Source organism: Castor canadensis, chromosome 3 (assembly GCF_047511655.1).
Source record: "Castor canadensis chromosome 3, mCasCan1.hap1v2, whole genome shotgun sequence".
Lineage (NCBI taxonomy): Eukaryota > Metazoa > Chordata > Mammalia > Rodentia > Castoridae > Castor > Castor canadensis.
Window position 1 is genome coordinate 190008547 of NC_133388.1, and position 25664 is coordinate 190034210.

Consider the following 25664-nt stretch of genomic DNA (forward strand, 5'->3'; position numbering starts at 1 on the left):
AGGGGGGCACAATTGATCCCATAAGAAGCACCGAAGAGATTTTATGGAAGGTTATGGGACAATGTAGAAGAAAGGAGAATGAAGTCATTTTAGCAAGAAGAGAGGTGGATCCTGTTGTTGGTAGGAGAAAGAAACTGGTAAGAAAGCCAAGGCCTCTAGAGAATCAAACTACATTATGAGAATGAGAGGGAGGTGTGGTCTAGTGGGCATGTGCCCATATGGGGGACGCTATGCTTGGGCCAGGGCAACAGCCCAGGGTCTAGATTAGCACTGGACCAACCAGAGTAGAGAGTGCTGACTGCTGACTGGTCTGATACTGATTTGGAACGCTTCTTGTTGTACTGACCTTGTCCCGGAGCCTGGAGTCAGGCTCTGCTTGCAGTGAGGACCAAGTTCTTTTAGTTGAGGGCTGGCCATAGGGCCAGAAGTAGGTGTACCAGTGGGAATTATTTTCTTGGGGTTCTGAATGGTCCAGGTAGTTTATGGGCCAAAAAAACCACCAAAAACCACTTTCTGCTCCTTAGTGTCTTGTTCACAAGGCATTGGCACAATGGGTATGGGGGGGAGGTAGAAGCCCCAGAGGACCACGCTTACACACAAACTGGATTGTGGAGCCATGACTCGTGAGCTGTCCTGCTGGAGAAAAGGAGCACACTTTGGTCACAGGATTTGAGGGGAGCCCTTGCCCTGCAGCTGGCAAGGGGTGGTGGGGAGACTCAGGGCCTGCTGCAAAGGCCCATAAAGGATTTCTCTGCCACTTCCCACCCACAAGACCTTGCTAAGTCAGTCTTGGTTCCTCGTCTCTTAACTTTACCTCTTCCTAATGCAAGAATCCACATGGCTGATACATGTGAGAGTACTCTGTACTGATAACACTTTCGTAAATTTCTTTTATTTCAGCCAACTTATATTTTTTATCCATACATCCTATCCTGATCAATCTTCAGTTGCTATCCTTACTCATGAATTTTACATACTTAAATATGGCCCATGTTTTTAAAAACTCATTCATTTAGCAAGCTTTTAGAGCCTTCTATGTGCTGGATAGCATGCTTCATGCCTGGATACGTGTGAACAAAAGCAGCTCTGGCCCCCGCCCACCCTTGTGAAACGTGGAGGCACCTCATATAATCGGGGAGGGACCTGTTGTGAGAAGTGTGGATGTCATCACATCCCCAGGACGGCCATCAGCTCCCAGGGGGAGGTGGAGCCCAGCCTTGAACACAGCTGTGATACCTGGGCTTGGTCCTCACAGAATAGAAGGAACTGAAGTGTAAAACACTTTCAGTTTAAGTGGGTGCAGCTTAGTGACTACCCAGGCTCTCAAGTCCCATGACTCAGATTTAATCCCAGCTCTACTGCTTGGTGACTTTTTGTCTGGTGGTGCAGAACTGGACTGCACTTCAGTTTCCTTTCCTCTGGGATGGGTGTCATGATTCAGTGACACAGAAAGCACTTAACACAGTGGGTGTGCAAGGTGTCTCTTCAATAGACCCCTGTGGATGGGTGTTTGTGTGTATTTATGCTTGTTTATGTATGCGTGTGTTTGTGTCTTGGTATATGTATTCAGGTATGTTGTGTGTAGTTGTGTGTGTGCTTATGTGTGTGTATTTATGTATTTGTGTGTGTGTGTTTGTGTCTGTGTATATGTTAGTGTGTATTTGGGGAAGTACACTTGGTTATGTTGTATACAGTGTATTTGTACACAGTACAATTCTGTGTGCTTGTGTGTGTATAGTGTGCATGTTTGTGTACAGTGTGACTGTGTGTGTACAGTGTGAGTCTGTGTGTGTGAGTCTGTGTGTGTTTGGGCATGTGTGGATACTGTGTGAGTGTATGTGTGAGTCTAGGATCCCTGCCGGCCGTCCTGAGCACTACTTGAGAGCCTGGTCGTGACTGTTCTGTGGTGCTTGCAGGTTGTGCAGAGGACGAGGTCTGCAGCTTCCTCACAGTGTCCATGACCGGGTCAGAGGTCTCATGTGATTTCTATGCTTGGACAAGTGACAACTTCGCCTGCACGTTTTCTGAACAGGTGAGGTGTGGACCACGTGGAGGTTGTGCTCTTCTTCTATCAGGTGCCAGACATGCTCTGCTGTCCTCTGAAGCCAATCAGATGACAGATTGAGATCATTGATGATAACTTTGGAAATTGCATCTGTGCCAGCCAGATGGTGACTGAGGCTGCAGTGGTGTCAGGAGCAACAGCATCTCCTGGAATCTGTTGAAAGGGAGTCTCAGTGTGAGGACACATGTCCTCCTCCCCACACTTACCCTGTCAGGCAGCTGGGACCCTGAAGCCTTGGGATCATTGTTCAGAGCCTGAAATACCATCTACCCCTGAGTCCTGGGCCCCACTATTCCTTCTATTGTAGAAGCAAACTTGTTTATGGATTGAAGTTAAATATTCATCAGAACCACATGAAATTGCTGTTTCTATAAACCAAAGTTGGTAGAAAATTGAAATGTTTGTGGTACCGGTGAATTAGGATAGAAAGGTATCCTGTAAAAGTGAGCCTCCTGTTCTGATTTCCAAATTCCTAAGAACACACAGATCTCCAACTTCTTAAGCCTCCTCTAGAAAGTGTCTAAGTAGTCAGAATCATGTTTTGTTCATATGCTAATATTTTAAATGTGTGTTCTTTTGAACATTGATGTCCACATGAGGCTTATCTTTCTGTGTCATAGAAATCCACTTTCCATTCAATGGTACCTTGCCAATCCACTGGGTGGATGTCCCTTATCAATTTCACACTCCCTCGGGACATGTCAGCTCATGGCAGTTTTGTAACACTGATGCATTGCATAGCCCTGTTCCTGTATATTTGTATCATAAGCTACACCCTGGAGGGGACCTGGAGGCAGATCCCCTGAGTTTTGAGCTCTTGAGCTGGGATCTGTAGCTATGAGATGTAGAGAAGAGGCAGCGAGGGATTTGAGTTCAAAACCCAGTCTACTTGCTTGCTTCTGTTTCTAGCCCCTTGGTTCCTCATATTTCCCATATAATATGTGGATACTGACGGCATTCACATCTCAGGATTGTTGTGAGGACTGAATAAGGTCTTAAGTGGAGCAGCTCACAGAACAATTTCTGTGGCAGAGGAAGTGTTTGGTGACGATTATATGTTAAAATTATCACACATCCCCCCCTACCACCACCATCAGATTAGCAGGGAGTTCTACCTGGGCCACTTATTAAGGCTACTCTCCAGGGACCTACATTCTCTATTTATTCTTAGGTAGGAGCTTAGCCATTGGTCATCCCTGACTGGTTCACCCTGCTTGATGTTGACGTCCCCTGTCCCAGCAGACACTCTCAACTTCCCCAGCTCTGCAACCCCCCAGACTCCACTGCTTCTAGACCAGGCTTGGGTTTGGATGCAGAGGGGACTCTGCCAAGGCAGGAACCTGAGGGCATTTGATTTACCCTCCTCAGGTCCAGTCATCCATCTGGCATCTCATGGCCCCTTGCTCCCTCAGGGCACAACTACAGAAAGGACAAAGGCTCCTGCTACTCTAGGTCACTAGCTTGAATCCCTCTCAGATCTGCTGCAGTCTCTTCCCTCTGTGCTGTCCAAGGCCCCCTGACTCTCCCTCCCCAGGCCTTCATCTCTTTTAGAGAATTTAGGCTTCCTGAAAAGCAAGAGGAGCTGCAGCCTTCAAAGAGCCAGTGCTTCAGGCCCTGCCCTCCAAAAATGCCTACAGAAGACTCCAACACAAGGGATGTGGTCTAACTTATCCCACCCACCTACATGGCAGAATTGCTGAAAATAAGTCAGAGGGGAGACCAGAGATAACCAAGAATGGCAGGGTCTCTGGGGGTCTGATTTCATCACCTCCAAACTTATAAACATTTCCCTGGATAGAAACTGTGTACCTACAAGGCCATCTATGAGCTGGCTCCTGCCTCTTTGCCCCTCTCACTGAACCTACTTCTCAAAATGCCTGTGAAATTCCAGGTCTCCATGTCTGCTGTTTCCTCTACTTAAAAATCCTCCTTCTCTTGTTTCTGCCTGGCTCTTACTCATATATCAGAACCTTGCCCGATCTCTGAGAAATGTTCCTGGGTTTGTTTGTCAACAGAATTAATCATTCCTGTCTCTGTAATGGCCTTCTCTCTAATCGTATCTCTTTGGACCTAACACTCTGAGATAGAATTTGTTGCTTACATGTCTGTCTGCTCCAAGAGAACGGGAGAAACTAAGGAGCAGAAATCTTGCCTTGCTTATCTTTGTGGTCCCAGTGCCTGGCCATGGCTAAAGTTGGGTAAATGTGGGTCGAGTTGAACTGCTAAAACTGCTAAACACCATGGGACGTAACACAGGCTCTTTTCATCTCCAGGAAGATGCTCTCGGGAGCTCAAAGGCCACCAGCTTTGGAAGTCTTACCTGCCAGGTGAAAGTGAGAAATGGAGATCCAAGTTCTCTGGCTGTGTATCTGAAGAAGGGTAGGTTGGTGAGGCTGATAGCTCGGGCCTGAGGGGCTTTTCTTGGCCACGTTTGGAGATGGTTTCCAGCAGGTGGATTTAGTAGGGAACACACTATCCCTCACCCAACTCCGTGCACTGGGCCTGCCTTCTCCCAAACCAGCACTGGCAGGCTGAGCCCAGCTGCTTCTGCAGACAAGCAGGATCTCCCAGCAGCTGCAAAAGGATTTTCACACCACATTGATTTGGATCATCAAATTCCATCCTTACCCAACCCTTCAGGGGCTGTGAGTCTTGTTCTACAGGTGAGGAGCTAAGCTGCAGACATGCATAGAGCAAACGTGCAGGATCTGAGCAGGACCTTGCCCTCCCAGCTTGTGTGCCCTCCTTCAAGCCCGTGATACTGCCTGTAATGTGGGCATCCCAGCAGAGCCTGGACTTACTCCCTGCAGCTGCCCCTCTTGGGAGCCTGACTCCTGGAGCTTCTCCCTCTCCCTCCTCCCTTGACATCACCAGACATTTTCATTCTAACCAATTCAAACCTGGAAAGTCTTCTTTCTCCATCCTTCTGCTTTGGGGACCACCTCCAGCTGTCGCAGATTGTGAGCCAGTAAGTCGGGGAGGGTGCAGATGCTGCTTTCCTAATAACCCTCCCAAGGCCTGGTGGCCGCACTGAGAAGTAAGAAGGATAATAGTTTAGAGTCTACAGCTGACTTTGCCATTCAGCCCTTCACTTCACCTTCAGAGAAACTTGCAGGAAGACATAGGGGGAACTAAATACCTTTATTATCACATGATGTTCTGTTAGCTAGTTGGGAACTGGGCTTGAGCCTCAGTATGTCTGTGTCCTCCTGCCCCACTGCACAGAGGATGGCAGGGAGACAGTCTGGGCTCCTGGTAGCCTGCAAGGAACGAGCAGCATCTCTGTAGAATCCTATGGCCTGTGCTCCTCTCCCCTTCCCTGTTAGCCCCCTTCACTTCATCTCCAAGGACAGGAGGTACCATTACTTGCAGAGATCAGTTCTGCCCCATGGGCCCTCACTTCCCTGTGGTTCTGAGAGATGAGGCCCACCTTGAATGTCAGGACTTGGAGCCCACCTGTCTAGGCTGAACCCCACTAAACTCATTCTAGCTGAGTGATCTCAGGCACATTTCTAGACATTCTGGGCTCCCATGTTCTCCCTGGTAAAACAGGAGTCTTACATGGACCCAGGAAGGGGAGGTTGGGAGGAGGTGACCCATATGAAGATCTTAGAGCAGTGTTTGGCACACAGCAAATGCTCAAGAAGCCTGGGATCTTTCTATGCTCACTGTCATTCTTGCTAAGAAATTATGGCTATAGACCCGAACACAGCTAGAAGTGGGACTTGGGGGCTGGATGGAAGAAAAGCAGAGGTGTAATTCTCACAGGTCGCCAGCTCAGGGTTGGTGGACTGGCTGGGGTTCTCCTTGTGGCTCTGTCCTGACTAAGCAGAGAGTTTACGCAAGGCACCAGTGTCTGACAGAGCTCAGGCTTCTGTGATCCATGACCAGGGCCACTAGAATTTCTGCCTCAGTGTTTATTCTGATTATTTTTGCCATCCATTTTTAAAACAAAATGTAGGAAATGTTTCCTAAAAATAAAAAACAAAATAAACAAGTAGCCCCTGCTGAAAACCATAATTTAGACTTTTTTTTCACATGTAAAAAAAAGTAGTTGTATTTCTTAAGGTTTGTCGTTCTTTTCCTACTTGGGTCCTGAAAGTTTATACTTGGAGGAAGATGACAAGGAAATTGAGAAGACTCCTTGTTGCCAAACTAAATCAAGGACAGAAATTGGTTTCCTGTTTTGGTTTTGGTTTTGCCGTTTTTTAAAATTTTTTTAAGGCGGAGATGCACACGAGCAGCATGCTGGCTCTGTGATCCTGAGAGGAAGGGGGCTGGGTCAGTGATCCACCTCCCACATCCTGGAAGGACCTCCATCTGTGATCAGGAACAACTTCTTACTTTTACTTGAAGCTCAGTCTCTTTTCTATAAAATGGAAATCATATGTTACTACCAAGGAGGAAAGAACATAGTTTCTTAATGGTCCTTGGCACCTAAAGGTCCAGTCACACCTTTACCCTAAGAGACCTGGAAGATGAGGCCAAACCAAAGGACAGAAACTCCTAGCTTTATCTGTTGTCCAGCACTGTCTGCTCTCTATGTCTACTTGCTCTCTGTGAGCCTTGAACCTGGAGGAAGAGCATATGAGCTTCAGCATCAGAGGAATTCAGTGCCTGGAAGCTTCTCAGAGATTGCCATCCACAGTTGAGGAGTAGAAAGGTGAAGCAACTTGCTACCTACTATATCCAGGTGGACCTTCCCCAAATCCTGACTTGCACTAGTATCTGGTATGTCACTGGGCACTCACTGGATTATAAGGACTTTTATGGCCCTGTGGTTGCAGCTGTGAGCAGCACAGAATTACTGAGTGGCCAAGGAATGAATTCAGCAATGCCATCAATTCCAAGATAAAAATGTACTGGACGATGGGACAAGGATGGACATGAGCTGCTGTAGGGTGGTCAGGAAAGGAGCCTCAGAGATGGGGACATTGGGACTGAGACCTGAAGGATGGAAAGGAGTTTACTATGTGAAGGTCCCAGGGTCCTCTGTGGAACCTGCTCTTTGTGGAGGACACCAAGGTCCAACTGAGACTTTGGTTTTGGGAAGTGCCAGGCCAGCACTACCTAGCAGAACTGCAGTGCGGAAGATGGTCTATGACCCAGTGCTGTCCAAAGTGATAGTCATTCTCATCACATGTGACCTTTGAGTATTTGGGATGGGGCAATTGCCACATTGGCTTTGATTCTATGAAGTTGACAGAAGGTGATAGGCAGCTAGTGACTACCGCATGAGACAGTAGGAACTCGCAGTCTGCAAGGCAGGCAGACACTGGCACCAGTAGCTTAACTCCTCATGGCATGGATAGAAACGCTCCAGGCAGCACGGGTGAGTGAGGCCCACTCTGAACGAGAAGACGCTGGCATTTTGAGATGAGTAAGACACCTGAGGGGCGTAAGCCAAGCGCCCAGCTCATTGCTCAGCCCCTTCCTGTGCCATCAGTATTCAGCTTCTTCTACATCTATGCAAATTACATGTTCACATCCCAGTGTGCAGGCAGGGAGCAGAGCTCTGAGGAATAAGGGACTGACTTGGTGGCCCTTGGGGTCTGCCCTCAGGTTCGTAGGAACTGAAGCTTTCTTGAGGCCATTTTATTAGCTTTTCCACTGTCCCCAGGAACAGAAGTCAGTGCAGGCCTGCAGCACTGCTGTGATAACAGGTGGTGGAGGGGCATGGGCTCTGGTGTTCCTTATGCCTCCCACCAGCTATAGATCTGTGCTAGGCAGTTCATGTTCCTTCCTATGCTCATGAGAGGAGGACAGGCCTTTTGGCTATTGTGCTCTTGTAAAACCTCACGTTTGCAAACTGGTGCTCTAAAAGTAACAGGGTTATGGGGAAATGAGAGTTAGGAATAAGGAAAGCTCAGACCATACCACCTTTAACCCGAGGACCAGCACGACAATGACAATCCTGCTGAACAGACCAGCATAGGTTTTTAAAGGTGTTTCAGATTCCTAATAAAGAAAGAACTTCTGCAGACCATGTAAGATAGCAAGGTGGCTTAAAGAAAAGAGCTTCAATAAGGGTCCAGGCTGCTGAGTGATAGAGACAAGGACCTGTCATGTGTAGTGAAGGGAAAATGCTCTGTTGTCCCTTGGAAGGCAGAGTCTCAGGCCAGTGTGAGGCAAGGGGAGGGGTTGTGCTTTGCCCTGTGAGTCTCTGCAGCTTGTTGCGTGCAGCTGCATTTGTCCATGCTGGGTTCCCCTGTTGATATTTGATGACACAGGCAATGACACCCTGGGGGAAACAGTACATAGGGCAGCCAATGTGACTTCAGCATGACAGTGACCCAGGTTCCCTACCTACCATATGTCCAAACTAATTCATGTTACAGAAGAACAGCGACAGTAGGGCAGGGCAGTAAATATGACATGCAATGGTGTAGGCACAGCATGGGACAGAGTGTCTGCATATAGAGATAGACCTTCATGAATATTTGCTGAGAGTAATAAACATAATTACACATGCCAGTTTTCCAGGTGCACCATTTAGACCCTCAAAGGTGTGGTAGGCATTTGGTCTGCTAGTTTTAGGGTCACTACCTGGTTGGATCCACTGTCCTCCTGTCCAGAGGTTTCATGTCCCAGATTGTGACTCATCTTGATCCCCACTTTGCCTCCAGCATGCTCAGAGCTGACAGAGCAGGCTACCCTTTGAGGTCAGTAACCTCTGTTCAACTCTGCAGGGTTTTGAAATCTTTTAAATCTTTTGTCTGTCTTTCTGTAGGCCAAGAATCTCCTACAACAGGTCAGAAACGCTTTGAACCAACTGGTTTCCAAAATATGGTCTCTGGGTTGTACAGCACCATGGAGTTCTCAGCCTCTGGAGCCAACCTGACAGATGCATACCTCTTCTGTCTACTTGCCTGTGACCGTGACTCCTGCTGTGATGGATTTGTACTCACGCAGGTCAAAGCAGGTAAGGCTGATGGCAAGGCCTAGCCTAACAGAGGACAGGGAACCTGTGGGATGCAGAAACCAGGACACACAGCATGGGTGATACCCACGTGGTAGAAAGTAATATTCACACACAAAGTTGGAGACAAGTGCCTTCCTCCCCCCTGTCACATACTGTGCCAGCCACTTCATGTTGTCACACTCAAATATTTCTTATTGCTGAATTTAGTTTTATAAACCAAGAAACAGAGACTCTGAGAATTAAAATCATTTTCTCAGGGTGAGATTGCTTGCAAAGTGACAGGACTGGATTTGACCTGAGATGAACCTTCAGCAGCATCTTCCTACCTGTGGAGCAGTGTCCAAATTTAAAAACTCAAAGTAGTTTTTCTTTCTATGGCCGTATAGAAAGACAATAAGCTTGGTCAACAATAAGCTTTAAGGGGTCACTGTATGTGGACAGCCCAATGTGCTGTGTGCTAGGAATAGAGAAAAGGCTCTTTAACATGGGGTGAGGCAGGTTGTACAATGAACATTCATTCATTCATTCAGGCCTGCACACTTTCATTCATCTCATATGTGTTGAGCCCTACTTAGTCAGGCTCGGTAAACAAGGCAGTGTGTGATGAGACCCAGTGCAGGTAGGAGGTTTGTGGAGTGTGAAGGAGGGTGAGACCAAGGGCACTTGGTGGTCTTCTGGGAGAGGAGAGACTAGGCGAGGTTTTGTGGGATGAAAAGCACTTAGATGACGAGTGAGGTATGGGATTTTGGTTCAGAATGGGCATCCCTGGGAACTAATCTAGAGGCTGGGAGACTATCTGTGTTGAACAATATTAACTGAGAGATTGAGTTTCTTAGTAAGCAGGTGTTTATTAAGTATCTACTGTGTCTTTCCCCGGGGCTGTGGCCAGCTCCAGGATCTCCACGTCACTCCCTCTGGTGAGGTTGGAGGGTCTCTCCTGAAAGGACCAGCAGCCTCCTGGGAATCAGAGCCTGTTGTTGCCACCTTCCAAGGAGCACTTCCCTTTCCCTTCCTCCTCTATCTCTTCCTTTCTTCTTCTTCCATTTCCTCCGCCCTTCCTTCTTTATTTCTTCTTTTCTTCTTCCATCCCTCCCTCTTTCCTCCTTCCCTTCCTTGCTTTCTTATTGATCTCCATTGTCACAGTCCAGTGCCTCCCTGGCTCCCTGCTCTGAGGCACATGCAATGTTCTTAGCCCCTCCCCCTCAGCCTCCTGGCTCTCTGTAGCTTCTGTCCCAAGCTCTCCTTCCCTACTCTAGCCAGACCCAGACCCTTGAGGTTCCATCTTACCCCAGCAATTCTCTTCTGCTAACTCCTCACTCTCACTTCTTGTTTACTTCTTCTTGTCATCTTGGGATCTAGGTTTGCTCCATCCCCATCCCAACTGTCTCTAGTTAGGCCTGCATTATGTTATTTTCTTGATAACCATGCCATCTCTTAGCTAATGTCTGCCACCTACCCCTCTTTCTGACTCTAAATTCCCCACCACCCTCACACACCTCTAAGACCTCCTTCATGCTTTCCTCCCTATGTACATGTGTCCCTTTTCTGTAGCCCAGAGCACAGGACCCTCTCCCTAGTGGGTTAGAACTCCCTCAGCTGGGCAATAGCCATTGTCCTCAATCCCTAGGGTGGCCACACACACTGTAGGCACAAAAACAGGACTCACCTTTCCTGATGTACCTTCCCAAGAGCTGGCACCTCTCTCACTGCCACCTCCTCTCAGGTCCTAAGGAAGAAAAGACTAATTGTTAATTACTAGGTCATGAGAAAAGTTACTTTGTCTTATTCAGAGAGATAAACTGAGACTTCTTTAAGTCTCAGACCATGTGTAGGTTTTCTTTTGGTGAAGGAAAGGGAAGATAATTCCACATAGAGGGGATACTTATGCAAAAGCCTGAGTGATAAAGAAGATCTATGAGCTAGCTGTGGTATGGAGGCAGGGAGAAGCAGTAGGAGGTAAGTCCTTGGCTTAAGAAGGCAGGGCCATGCCATGGAGAATCTCGCAGGCTGCACTAAGAGTTGTTTCTAATGAGATTCACTGGAAGACACTGAAGGGTTTATTCCAGGAGGTGTCACAATCACCTTTGGATTTGGGAAGCAGCCTGAGGGCTGGAGTATGGAGAAGGTGATGATGGGCTTCAAACAGCTTTTAGTGTTAGTTACCATGTAGGGGAGGCTGGTGATTTGGGTGAGGCTGATGGCAGCAGAGGTGGGGAAAAGGAGACAAGTTCAACAGGACTCTGAACAAGGGAATGAAGGAAGAAAGAGATGGGCAGGCGACTTTTGAGTATCCGGTCACATGGTTGGAGTGTCTGCTCCTATAGTGCATAATGGAAGACACCAGGGTCAGACTTGGTGACATGGGAGAAGGAGATTCAGGAAGGCCAGGAGTCCATTTGGCATACTGTAAGGTTGAACAGTATCTGAGAGATCCACAAAATGTGGGCTCAGCTTTTAGAGGCAAAGCTCCAGGGTGCAGAGGGCAGTCTAGACAAGAGATGTCAGTGGGCAAACCTGTAGCAGCCTGAGGTGCATCAGAAGGTGTGAGTGCAGTAGGTTTACTAGGAAGGCAAAAAATCAGGAGGGAGAAGATGAAGGGGATGGGGCTGATCCCAATAAACCCACACAAAAATGGTAAAGAATCTGCACAGAAACGCAAAAGGAGCTGCCAGGCAGAAGGAGGAGGGCCCAGGGAGGGACACCCAGTGGAAACGACAGTGGGTGAGTGAGAGTGGGCCATGCAGGAAACTGTCTGCCTTCTCCAGTGCTGCTGAGAGTTCCAGAAGGTGACTATTGAAAATGCTGGCTTTAGTTCATAGCAGTCAGTAATGGCTAAAATGAGAATGTTTTGCTGGAGAGGTGGGACAGGAAGCCAGACTAGAATAGGTTGACTCCTACAACTCCTTCTAGGTTCAACGCCCTGTGATTGCATGCTGTGAATACTTGTTAGCATTTAGACAGGAGGAAATGTTTTCTAAACACACACACATTCACACTCACACACATGTACGTCTTTACGCATATTTAGAAATCCAGGATGCCTATCTTCTGTGGAGACTCCCAACTCCCCAGATGCTCAGTTACTCAACAGACCATATGATCTTTCAAGTTGGAAAGTTTGACTTCATCTTCCTTAGGATCATATATGAAAGAACTTTGTGGTTCTATGAAGCAGCAAGCCCACAAAATCCTTTTTTCCATGACATTTCTTACTGGAGGTTTGCGTGCTTTTCCTCCAAGTCTAACCAGTGATCTGTGAATTATGCTGTGCTGAACAGCCCCCTCACAGTGCAGGAAGTTAACTCTCCTTTGAGACACACATGAAACATCCATCCAGCAATGTCCTCCTAAGGCTCATCCAGTGGCTAGGTTTGGAGTTTTAACTTACAGAACTTTGGCTAGATCTGCTGGCAACCAGGAACAGAATTCCACTACATCCTTCTTCCACACTCTGGAAAGTCACTTAACTTTCTGGCAGATTGCCCCCTTACCTCTCTTTCCTCCCAGCCTCTAACTCTCCAAAGCCTTTCAGCTGCCTCCCACCTCCTCCAACCTCCACCTGTTTCTACAGCTAGTTTTTCAAGAGAACTCATAAGGCTCTGACCTTGAATTTCAGTTGGAAGTGGGGCTCAGGGGGACTTGTGTGGCCTGAGGGTCACACCAGTGAAATTGAAGCTGGCATGGTATGATTGATGAGCAAGGTGACCTAGTCTCCTGCTACCTTAGCTTGCAGGCATGAGGACTTTTCACTGACATTCCAGCACTAGTGGAAGAGGAAGCTGCCTGGTTGTGCTTCTGGCCTGAGGGCCGAAGGACTAATACACTTCCTTCTGGTTTAATTCCCTTACTGTTTGCTAGAGAGGAAGGGTGGGGAAAGGGAGAGACAGAGGGAGAAGGAAAGAATCTGGGGACAAGGAAGAGGAACCAACCATGGTGCTCAGGCTTCCATTGAGCTCCCATGGCCTCCTACTGCACTCTTTGTTGCCCTTGCATCCCACAAGGGCAACAAAGGTGCTTCTTCAGCACCTTGCTGGGCTCTCACTGCTTTCTGGCCATTCCACTATTGTTCAGAACTAGATAGACTATTTTTCCTTTCTGTGCTTCTGTTTTCTCATCTGCGAAATGAGGTAGTCTAACAAGGTCAATGATTCTTGAACCTGGATGTGCACCAGGCCCCCTACAGACACTGATTCCAGAATGCTGTAACAGCTCCCATGTGATCTATGAACCTAGTGAGTCCCTGTTTGATGCCTATATGGGATCATTTTCCAAACTCTCTCTGCATTTTGATATCATCTGTCTAAACACATTGGTTTGGGAACCACCATATTAGATGGTGACTCAGGCCATTTTAGGAAGATGAATTCAGTTTCAAAACAGATTCAGAGTTCTTGTGTCCCTGTCCACTCCGGAAGCATTGTTTCCTGTCTCCAACTACACAGCTCCCAGAGTACAGATGTGCCTGTGTCTGCTGGTCTCCCTCACACCAACCTCTCCTCCCCTGTGGCTCTGTAGGGCCCACTGTCTGTGGACTGCTGACTTCCCCCGATGTCCTGCTTTGCCACATCAAAGACTGGAGAGACACTTCTGATGCCGAGTCCAGCACTACATGTCCTGGGGTGACATATGACCAGGAAAGCCGACAGGTGACATTGCGTCTGGGAGGCCAGGAGTTCATGAAGAGTAAGTCTCTGCCTTTTGTCCATATTCTTTCAATTATTCTTTCCTCAGCAATGGCCTCTGCTAACCTCTTAGGAGCTCTCTTTGCCTCCTGAGGAATTCATGCTGTGGAAGGAAAACATTATCCATAATTTTGCCCAGGAAACAGCCACAGTATCTCTGCTGCCTTCCATCAAAGCACTGACATAGCTCACAAGGCTGCAGAGCACTGCAGGCAAGTTGGCTGCTGGGTGGGTCAGCAGCTCTCACAGACTCACTCAGGAGTTTTGGGTTGTGGGCAGGTGGGTGATCCAGAGTAAACATGGCTGGGAGCCCCAGCTCCTGTAGGTCTCCTCATCCATGGTGTTCTCCTGCAGGTGACAGAAGCAGGACAGGACAAGGACCTTGTAAAGCTGAGGCTGGGACCTGAGACATGCCGTTGTTTCTGCCTCACTTTTCTGTATCAGGCAATTCACATAGCCAAACCAGAAACCAAAGGGTGGGAAATATACACTACTCCTTTTGTGGGAGTGTTAACCACACTGGTGCATTCTCTGATCAGAAGATTTCCGAATTCTTCGTGTCGCACGTGGAAGAATCCATGGCAGGACACAGGGGTGTAAATGGAGTTAATTAAAAGTTAGGGAAGATGGGCACAAGTGGCTCTCACCTGTAATCCTAGCTACTCAGAAAGCAGAGATCAGGAGGCCAGCAGAAGCCAGTCTGGGCAAAATAGTTCACGAGACCCAATCTTAAACAAAACCATCATGAAAAAGGGTTGGTGGAATGGCTTAAGGCTTAGGCCCTGAGTTCAAGCCCAAATACCACCAAAAAAAAAAAAAGGGAAGAGAATTACATGGTCAGCCCAGGTGGAAGCTGGAAGCAGAGCATTCCAGGTGCTTTTAGAATTTATGCTAATCTATGGGAAGGGAAGAACCTGGTGATTCCCAACTAATAATCAATGAGTGGGGAGAGGCATGGGTGGTCCCTGGGCCAGGTGAGGGTGATTTTAGTTGTTCTCGAGCTAGGGTGTGGATAAACTACACACACATCTGCAATTGAATAGAAGGCTCAGAGAAAGAAAGGAATGTTCGATCTGAAATACAATATCAAGTCATATATTTTCTATGAGTCTCGAACTTTCCCTAACTCTAGCCTGCCTCAGGAGAAGCTGTGAGTTAAGTGCAAAGTGTGCGAATACAAGTAAAGGTGAAGAACTAGAGCCAAAATGCAACCTGACCACACCAGGTGGTGCCTAACTCAATGGCTTCTAATTACAGGAACATGGGGATTCAGTAAATAGAAATGACAGTAGAGCCTTCTTCCCCTGCTTTCTTTCCAAAGCTCTTCTAATCTATTTTGAAGACGTATAAACCTTAGTCTAGAAGGCCCCTTGCAATCCTGTGCCCCATTCCTCAATTCTCAGAGATGGGTGGGCACTGAGTGCCTGAGGCCTTGGCCTGTCAGGTCTCCTTTCTTCCTCTTATGTTCCTGATTGTCCCTCCCAGCAGACCCTGTGAAGGGGAAGGGCATTCCCTGCTCTGTCCTGACCTGGGGACTAGGCAGGCCAGTGCTGCCCATGGGGTCATCCAGCAGAATCTGCATCACAAGGAAATGGTTAGACATAAACATCCTCAGGGCCTCCAAATGTATGTTCTACAACTTACCTGGATAATTCTTGGGTCTGCTGCCAGCGAGGTTGAGGCAGCACTGGTGTGCAGAAGTTTCTTGCCAGCCAAGGCTCTGGGTTATAGTGAGAGCAGGGCCCAGGTTTCCTCCTGTCTTTTGGTTCCAGGTGACTGAGGGCAACCTGCCTGTTTTCCCTCCTCTCTGCTCTATTGATCCCCAGCAAATTAACTCAGCACATAGGGCCAGCCTTCGTCTCTACCCTCATAAGTCAAGGTGGGGGCAGAGGCCCCTGGAAGAGAGGGTCAGAGGAGTCATCTTAGTGGGGCTTCTGGAGCCTCTTGTCATTACAAAATGTGAGCCCCCAGGGGCTGTCAGAGGAAATTTCTGAGACTACATCACCATGTTCTGCAGTTCTCAGATGAGATGGTGAGGGACTCATTGCTTCCTCCTCCAGGAGGCTTCCTGAGGACCTGCAGGGGTCATTGCTTCTTCCTCTGCAGAGGGTCCTTCCTCTAGTTCTCTTACTTTCCTCTATCAGGCCGTGTCCTTGGCTGTGCATTTACCTATCTATCATGAATTGCCTGTGATGCAGAGTCCTTGTTTCCAACAGAAATTGTGTGATCTTATGCAAGCCAGGACATCTCTTGAGGCTTAATTCCTTGTCTATGAAATGGGAACACAGGATTGTAGAGCTGCAGGGAGAAGAGAATTAGAATGACAATGTCATAGAAAGGTCTCACTGTGAGTCAGGCGTCAATGCCTGACAAAACAATATTTTGAGGGACTTTTGACTGTTGCTGTAGTCCCCGTTTTACAGCTGAAGAAACTAAGGTGATGAGAGTGAGGTAACTTCCCAAGGTTTTTGAGCTTGTGTGGGGGAGGACCAGTCTGAAACCAGGTATCCAAGATGGTGTCTTAGCTACTCCTTCCTTGGCGTGCCCAGGGAGCACATGTGGAGACTTCTATAGTGCCTGACACACATAGTTGACATTGGATGATATTGTTACTATATATTTTTTAAACATCTATCATTGCTCCTTGTTATATTTTAAGATCCAGACTATGCCTTATTAACTTCTGAATTCACACTACAGAGCATAAATTCTGGCATAGAAAACTTACATAGTATCTTTGAAGTACATAATTATCAAAGCCCGAAAAAAATATTGCAGAATTTGATGGGATTCCACGAAGTCTAAATCGTTTCTTTTGGGTGTAAACACAACCAAATAGCTTATTTATATGATGGATACTACACATATGGTATTCATCACTCTGAGAGGTAGCCCAGGGTGAAAACAGGCCTTTCAGGAAAGACAGATGCTAGATTCGTGGGCAATGAATCAGAGGGAATTACTTAAATCAGAGCATGCGCTCAGCATATGCCCAAGGAATGAGGAATGTGCCCTTGCCTGGCCTCCCTAAAAAAAGAGCGATGACTAAATCACTTTTGAAGGCTTTGGAGTTTTTAGTGTTGTGTGTGTATGCACACACATGCATGTATTCTGGGCTGAGGGAAAGGTTTAAAAAGAATGCCCTGTGATGGCGTCATGAGGCAGCCTGAGGCCTATTCTTGGAGGCACTCCAAATTGGAGGTTGCCTTAAGTATAGAATGGCCAGAAGGCTCCTTCCAGGTGTTAGTAATTGGAAAGCCCTTCTTCTCCACAATAAGAGGTCAATGTTTAAATACAAATCACTGCTGGGAAAGAAACAGAGTGGTTTAAATTTTTGCAAAAGAGTGAATGGCTGATAGATACCTTACCTAACAGCAAATATTAACAGAGGAAAAGGGGAGTGAAGATTCTGGGGATATGAACAGTGGAAAAGGAGGACATAGGACAGACTGAAAGAACATGTAGAGGAGCAAGGTATAAGCAAAACAGAACAGAACAAAACAAGGGCCACAATAAACTCTATCCCTCCCAAAGGTGGTTGAGGGCTGACCTTTTTCACCCACTTAACAGTTAGAGAGATGGAAGTTAAAATGTAGACTTTAGCACCAGATGCCAGAATTCAAATCCCAGTGTGAATGCTTGCTCAGTGTCTGGCCTTTCCCAGCCTTGGACTTACCAGCTGTAAAGAGGGGTGTTGATGACTCTGACTCAGGGTAGCTGAGGATGCAAGGAGGCAGACAGGACAGTCCTGGGAAGCAAGGCAGGGGAGAGACTATGGAGCAATGGTTTAGATTTTAAATTCCTGGAATTGCATCATGCTTTTCCCCCATGACTCTTTGGCTTTATTCAAGGCCTTTAGCTACCCTCTCATGGTCTCCATCTGTAAGATGGGGGACATTTTTTATGCTTTATTGAGTAAAGTGCTACATGCTATGCAGGCTGTAGCATAAAACATTGTTTTCTGAGTCCCTGCTGGGAATTCAGTGGAGACTCTCAGTAGGAAATCTTGTTGCCTTTGATCTTCTCATGGCTGCTGCTAGCTCAGCATTTACCTAGAAAGCATCAGTGAATAGGTTGCTGGTTGCAGGAAATTACTGCCTAACAGAACACATTAAATTCAAATAGCAAGCATGCCATATGTGCTTTCAGGTCCCTTGACTCATCCTTTGGACAGTCTACTTCAGAAATGTTAAGATGCTGATGGGAGGAGGGGCTAGAGGATTCAGGGGCCCCTTGGAGTCAGGTGTGAGTAGCAGAGGTGAGGGAGAAACAAGTGAACAGCCATGGGGGAGGTGAGTTGGTGGTGGTCCTCGCTACCACTCTGGCCATTATGCTGTCTCTTCCAGCAGTCACACTAAATGCCTGCCAGGCAGGTGTGAGGCACAGGCTAGGTGTGGGAGTGCAAAGGTGCGTGAAATGAAGGTTTCTGTCGAGGTGTGGATATCATTAGAGTGCACTGGGCCCACCCTTTTCCGTCTTCGTGGACTGAGGAGAATTGTAGGAATGTGGAATATTCCATCAGCACATCTCTTCTTAGTTGTTAGAAAACACTCATTCCAGTCCACCTGCTCCACAGAAGTTTAAGGCTCACTTCTAACACCACCCACAATATCTTGAACAGGACTTCATCCTTCTTCCTGCAAGGGAGAGTTAGTTTAGCTATGTCCTGAACCCAGGTGAGTATCCCTACAGTGGGATTGGGATATGGCCAAAGGTAGACTTCGGGTGGAAGCAATGAAACTATGGTAATGTCCCTCAAAGACCACTCAGACACTTGGATCAATGCAACAACATTTATTCACACTTCAAATGCACACTTATAAGGTACAGGAGGGAGTCACAGCATGCTGTCAGTTACCTCACAAGGCACTGTGGCAGGTAAGGCTTGTGCTCCACAAGGGAGCACCACCAAGCAGTCAGTTCGTTTGGGCTAAGAATGCCAGGAGCTCAATCTGCTTGGGAGGGAGAACTAGTACATGGCAACAGGTGCCCTTTTTATATGTTTTCTCCTCCAGGGTGTTCCCCTCTTAGTCATTTAGTCCTCTGCTGATTGTCTACACCCAAAGATGGGGGTCCTTGGCACACAGCTCTGGACATCATCACATCTAAGTATGAGTGTAGCCATATTGGGCTGCGTGCCTTAGCAGTCCTGTCCATATAGGTGGTGTCTTGGAGTTGGGGACAGCTGTTTATCTATAGTTCAGAGGTCTGCTAGCTCACTGATTCTAAACTGCAATACACCCAAAGTGCAGACAAACTTTGAAGTTTGTTAAGTAAGACTTTATTTTCTCTACACACAACAAACAAATGCACCCACAAACAACCCCACACAACATCCAGAAAGCATTTTATTTTATCTGAGCCCCCGGAGGAACTTGTTGCTGTAAAGTTTCACTCTTCTGCCTCAGGGATGTGTGCTGACTGAGAATGCTGGACTTCTGTCTAACCTTTATGCCAATGTAGAAAGAAAAGAGGAACCTACCCAGGGTCTTCAGCTCCCACACTTCCCATGGACATCTCTAGATATTTTCAACTTGTTGGTGCTGGCTCCACTGACCTATTTCTATGATTAGAAGGCTTTGCAGACTTTGCAGGCTTTGGAGCTACATGCGGCAAGTTTCTGACACTGTTTGGAAGTATAAATGAGTGAGGTATAGGCAGGATAAATAACCCTTGTGCTCACACACGACTTACCATTTGACAGGCAGAAAAGGCCAGAAATCCTCCTGAGTTGCTTCTGAACCCAAAATGATCAGTGTTGCTGAGCAATTGTAGAGTTCAGCCCAATGTGTGACATTCTTTCACTAGAAAGCGGTTTGTGTCAATGACTGTCATAATCCTGGGGTGCCAGAAGCAAAGTGGGGATACCCACAGTGCATCTGTGAAACCCATTGTAACTAGATGCATCTGGATTAGCTGTCCCTGGAGCACTCAAAATAGGAAGTGGCATTTAATGACCCCATGACACCTGGGTAGAGTGGTTTTTTAAGACAGACCCAACAGCATTCTAACAGCTAAATCCTTCTGGATTTCCAATCAGACTCTTATGAGAAGAATTCTTCAGCCAAGGGACTTCACAGGCTGATTTTGGAATCCAGCCACAGATGGGTTCCTAGAGAGGGCTATCAAGGGCTGCCTCACTCTCCTTGCAGGGGTAGGAGTGATGGTGTGATTTCAGCCAATTCACATCTCTGACACTACTAAGTTCATCTATTAATTAGCTTTCATTATCAGGAAAGTCCCCTGAGAACCATGGGACTTTCCACCTGTGGCCCCTCTCCAGGAGACTAGCTCCTGACAGCAGCTTCAGTGCTACTCAGCCACTCTTGGAGTGTGTTCTCCACTTAGGGTCCTGCCCACTCCACAAACTGACACCACCAGATATCATGCGTCATTTCTGCAGAAGTGTCCCAATGTGAGTGAAGACCACACAGCACCCACCCACTCTTAAGACCAGCTCCATTCTGAGTGCATGGTTCTCGGCGTGGATGTGGACATGTTCCACAGCCTCGGTTGTAGTGTTCCCCATGCTGTGTCAGAATTCAGATGCTTGCTTGGACAGTAGGGACAGTGGTGGCCAAAGAAGGAAAGAGATATCTGGGTGAACACAACCTTGCTGTGTAGTAGGGAAGAGTAGGGATAATGTTTGCCTCACTGCTGTGCACTTTCTCAAAATCGACCAGGGAAGTGTTGGGGAAGGGAGTAAAGCCCAAAAGTCTGCCTTAGTCCTAAAGGAACACCGACTTGGTGGCTGACCTTCTGATGCATGGGAGGACAAGTCTTCTTATGTTTATTTGATGGGCTATGGGTGTGATTAATGACTTTGTTTGCCCTCACTTATCCCTCTTCAGATTCACTTAGACAATGAACACTGGTTCTGTGCCAAGGAATGTGCTGGTGGTAGGTGATATAAAGAAGAATACAGCCCAGTTCCTAGCCTCAGGAGGCTCATAGGACATTCAGGGAGTGGGACACTGACCATAATGTGTGAGACTAAAGACAGAGATGTTCTTGGGATGCCATACCAACCCAAGAGGGGCATGGAACCCTCCCAACCAGGGGCTTCAGGAAGGCTCCAGAAGGAGCTGATATAGAACCTGATGTAGAATAACCAGAGGTTAGTCAGATGAAAAGGGTTAAGGGCTGAAGGCAGACGGAGAGAATGTGAGGGCAAGTGTCAGGTGTGACAGGAGGCAGGCTCCTCTAGGATGGAGCTGACCTGAGCTGCCAAGAATGTTGCAAGGGAAAAAAGAATAATCCTGTCTTAGTTGGAAACTGAAGCTCTGTAACAAAAGAAGATTGACAAGAGGAAAAACAAGCTGGTTAACACATCTATTATGTATTTACTTAGATACACCCAAGGAATCGATAAATCTCAGATGTGGCATTGAGTTCCAGCTTACACAGCATCTTCAACAAAGAATAGCACAATAGTATGTGTTTTCAGAAGTCACAAGAACAGCCAGGCACTGGGGGCTCACATCTGTAATCCTAGCTACTCAAGAGGCAGACATCAGGAGGATCATGGTTCAAAGCCAGTCCAGGCAAATAGTTTGCAAGACCCTACCTCAAAAAATACCTATCACAAAAAAATGGCTGGTGGAGTGGCTCAAGCTGAAGGCCCTGAGTTCAAACCCCAGCACCACAAAACAACAACAAAACAGAAGTTGAAAGAAAAAGGGAAAGGACTATTGTGGAAAGACAAATAACTGGCAGATACAGGCTAGATAGTAAAGCTTGTTCATGACAATTCCTTTGTGGCCATCGCCAGGTCACAAAGGTCCAAAGGTGACTTCGGTTCTCAACCTTTGTTCTCCCTGGTAGAGGTTATGGATAGGCAACTTTTGTCTTTGTAAATATATGTCCTGTGTTTAGGCCTAGTTTCCCTCAGAGACTTGGCCATAACTAGGACCACTAGGGATTTCTACTTTTCTTATGGTGATTTGCAAAGGTGCTTTCTAGGACACAGAAGTCTCTCAAGACTACTGTTAGGTGAACTTCTGGATGCCCTAAGGTGCTCACCAAACACAGGTTGACTTGAATCCAGTGTAATAAGCAAACACAGGACCAGGTAAAGACCTACAGTACTTCCCAAAGACGCAGGGTGCACTGCCTTCAGGTGAATGAAGTGTCACAGTTCAGTGCCTCTAAGTGGATCTAAACCCCGTGTACACTTGCTTAGGACAGCTGTTCTTTGTTTGGGTGATGAAGGTCATCTATGATTTTCAACTTTATTTGAAGCAGGACATATGCAGACAAAAACAAGATGGTCTAGACAGAGCAAAGGGACCAATTCACCTCAAATTAGAAACAGTGGCTGTTTAATGAACTGTTTCTTAACATGGTCATCGATTTAGCCTTAGATTTGAGAACGAATCTCTACTCTAGAGATAAGATGCTGTTTCTCTGTATTTTATAGGTTATATAATAAATCATAAAGCACAGTCAAAAGTATTTGAAAACTTTTTATATTTACATTAATAAAATATATATCCACATTTCAACTAAAGGTGGATTAAAAAATATCTAAAACTAAATTCTCAGGTTTCCCTTGGACAAAGTCTAAAATTCCATATCCTGAACTTTATGATAAACAAATGCAGACAGCAGAAGAGGGAGTGAAAATGGAGCACATGCTGGGGAAGTGGCCGCCTGGTCTGTGCCATTGTCAGGCGGGTATGGTGTGGCCTCAGTGGGGTGGAGAAGTCTCAAGATGTCAGAGGTCCGAGGCTTGGTCTTCCAGTTACACAGCTTATACTTCCTCTGTTTTATTAATGACTTCTGCCCTGCGAAGAAGACTATGACAGATGCTGAGTGGATCCTAGGGGACAATCACTACTTGGAGAGGTAGATCTTTAAACTCAGGAATCTTTAGAATTCTTTTTACCATTTTGAGTAGAAAGAGTTATAAAATATGTTTCTTCTCCTGTGTGTTGGTTAACAGGATGAGCTATGGAACCAAATGGTGGAATTTGAATTCTGGCATTAACCTCCCTTGATCTTGGTTTCTTCCCTTGGTCTTGGGGACCTTACCTTACAGCATGATTGTGGAGCTTAATTTAGCAATGTATGAAAGGTGCTCATTGCAGTGCTGGATAAACAGTAGTAACTGTTTATTAATAACCAGCTTTTAATAATAATTAGAAATAAAATTGGATCATTTGTTGGTGTCTCAGGTTTTTACCCCACTGTCTCCTGAAATGTGTGGGGTTGTTTGTCTCCACACGTGGGTTTTCTAAGCTCTTTTCTCAGCCCTCTACATTCATAGGGGGGATTGACAGGATAAAAGGGATGAACAGGGCAAAAGAGGAATATTGATCATTAATTAATGAGGTAGAGAGGCCAACCTTGTCCAAGATGATATCCAGGGGAGGAGGGTTTGCCAGAAAGAAAATTTAATAATGTTAGTAATGAATTAAATAACAGCAGCTGCCAATAGTGGGGTGCATATCAAATGGTGAGGACTTGAGAAGACAGCTTATGTACATTCTCACCCTCACAATGACTGTCCCCATTTACTCAGGAGGCAAGACTCTAAGGAGTTAAATGACATGGAACACTAGCTTTCCAGTTTCCCAGGAGCTTTGTTTTCTTAAGCAAGTCCTCAGCTCCTTAAGTCACTCTCCTGTGTCACAGGTCCATAACCCTTCAACACTACAGACCCTCTGATGCCTTGAAACTGACACCTGAAGTCTGACCTGCTCTGGTTTTGTGTCAGGGGCCAGAATAAAGCTCTATGAAGCTTTTGAGGGACCCCATGTGGGAAAGAGAGTGCTCAGGCCAGGAAGATTTGGGGAGGGTGGGGTGGAAGATAGGGCATTTGTGGTAACAGTGGGTACCCCATGACAGCCAAGCACATTCAGGCTCATAAAAATCAATAATCTTCCTTTGCAGACCTGACACCCCTAGAGGGGACTCAAGACACTGGTACCAGTTTCCAGCAGGTTTATCTCTGGAAAGGTGAGCTCCAAGGCTGGACAGTGGGGTTGGTGGGACATTGGCTCCATGAGATTGACCTCAGCTCTCATTCACAGGAAGCTTGGCTCCTGTATAGAAAGTGCACAGACTTGCTCTCTAAGGGAGTGCTCTCACTGGCCCTAGGGAGTCTCCACTCCTCCCTGTCAGATAAGATACATAGCCTAAAAGGAAAGTGCAGTCTGGAAACCCTAGAAAAGATGGAGGGAGAAAGTGCACAGGTCAGGAAGATAGAACCCACTGGCACAAGCTGCCCTTGTCACCAGGGCAGGAGCTGGCAAACCACAACATATGCTTGTCCTAGGTGACTGGGCCCATGTGCCTCTCTCCCTAAGGCTCTGAGTGAAGGGATGGTCTCCATGCAAGAGGTGCTGTGAAATTTTGTTAATTTTTTCAAATTCCTTCTTGTCTGCTGACTATCTACCTGAGTGGCCTGGGTGGCCCTATCTGAGTCTTAGTTTTCTCTAGATTATATGGAAACCTTATTCCTTATGGTCACTGGGTGCTATGAACACCAGCTTTTATGAGCATTTCATTTACTATAAAGGACAAGTATCCATAATGACACTATAATAGACAATCATAGCTCTGTTATGGAGAGGTTGGCTGACGTTCAGAGCATGTCTAGAATGCAGGGTTGGGCCACTGGATCTGTCCCACATCTGGTCTGGAGCACCTGGCTCTGTCCCATGAGAGTTTGCTATATTACTTCTACCATTTTTCACCAAAAGAGTACTACTCCTTCTCCTAAACATTACCAGTGCTCTTCTTTTATTCCTCCTAGATTCTGATATGGGGTCTCGGCCTGAGTCTATGGGATGTAGAAGAGACACAGTACGAAGGCTAGAATCTCCAACAGATACAGGTATCAATCCCAGATCTTTCACGTACTGGAGTGTCTGCTGTGGAGATGAGATGGTGGTCAAATCCAGGGCAGGGTTCACCTAATGGTGGCCAGTGCTCCACTTATGTCAGTCCTGAAGAGTGTAAGCAAAATGAGAAAATTCCCTTGGCTGGAGGAGTACCTGAAGTTGTAGAGTGCTGGCCTAGCAAGTGTAAGTCCCTGAGTTCCTACCCAAATACTCCCCAAAAAAAGAAAGGGAAGAAAGAAAGAAAGGAAGGAAAGAAAGAAAGAGAAAGAAAGGAAGAAAGAAAGAAGGAAAGAAAAATGTGTTGACCAAAATGAGAATATTTCCACACTGTTTTATGAGAGAGTTGTCTGTAAGGATCATTTGAAAGTAAGTCATGACATTCAGCAGAAGCAATGAATCCAAACACTAACAGGGCCACACATGAGCAGTGTGGGAGACCCTCCCCCACACACCTCCAGAGCCTGCAGTCAGTATTACTGAGGCAGAGGTAAGACTCAAAGAAAGTAGGAGAAAAACAGAGGGGAGGGAAGGGGAAGGAAAGAAAGAAGGCAGAGGGAAGAAGGAGAGTGTCATTCCACTTGGTGCTGCTGAAACAGACCTCCAAAGGCTAGATAATTTAAAATTAATGGAAGTTGATTTGGCTCATGGTTCCAAAGTCTGGGAAACCCAAGCATGAGGACCACATCTGTCTAGGGCCTCATGCTATATCCTAACATGGTGGAAAGCATCAAATGGGCAAAAGAGAACAGGAGGGATCTGAACTCGGCTTTTAAATCCACTCTTGAAATACACTATCCTACCATGTGAAACTGGCATTAAGGAATTCATTGATGAGGGCAGAGAGCTCATGACCTAATCACTACTCGTTAGTTCCCCCACCTCCCACATTCTGCCACTGGGGACTAAGTTTCCAGTACCTGGACTCTGGGGCCATATGCATACCATGGTACAGTGGGGGAGCACTACATCACAGAGTAAAAAGGGTGCTTTAAGACACATTTCTGCACTTACTGACTGTGTTGCCAATGGTAATTTGCTCATCTGATAAGGAATTAGATTCCTCAGGTGTAGAATAAAAGGATTGAACCTATGTCTTATCTCATTAGATGACAAAACACTGCACCTCACTTGGCTCTTAAAAGAAGCCT

The 25664-nt window shown here is 46.6% G+C and overlaps 1 protein-coding gene across 1 annotated transcript in view; it reads left to right on the forward strand.

The window, feature by feature from the left end:
- The window catches only part of Tg (thyroglobulin), a 222818-nt gene that overhangs the window by 53405 nt on the left and 143749 nt on the right, over positions 1–25664 (forward strand). Inside the window, exons 24-29 of the mRNA XM_074069262.1 lie at positions 1917–2032; positions 4339–4444; positions 8796–8987; positions 13503–13670; positions 23564–23629; positions 24429–24509. Of these exons, the coding sequence (XP_073925363.1) occupies positions 1917–2032; positions 4339–4444; positions 8796–8987; positions 13503–13670; positions 23564–23629; positions 24429–24509 (729 nt within the window). The remainder of the gene's footprint in view (positions 1–1916; positions 2033–4338; positions 4445–8795; positions 8988–13502; positions 13671–23563; positions 23630–24428; positions 24510–25664) is intronic.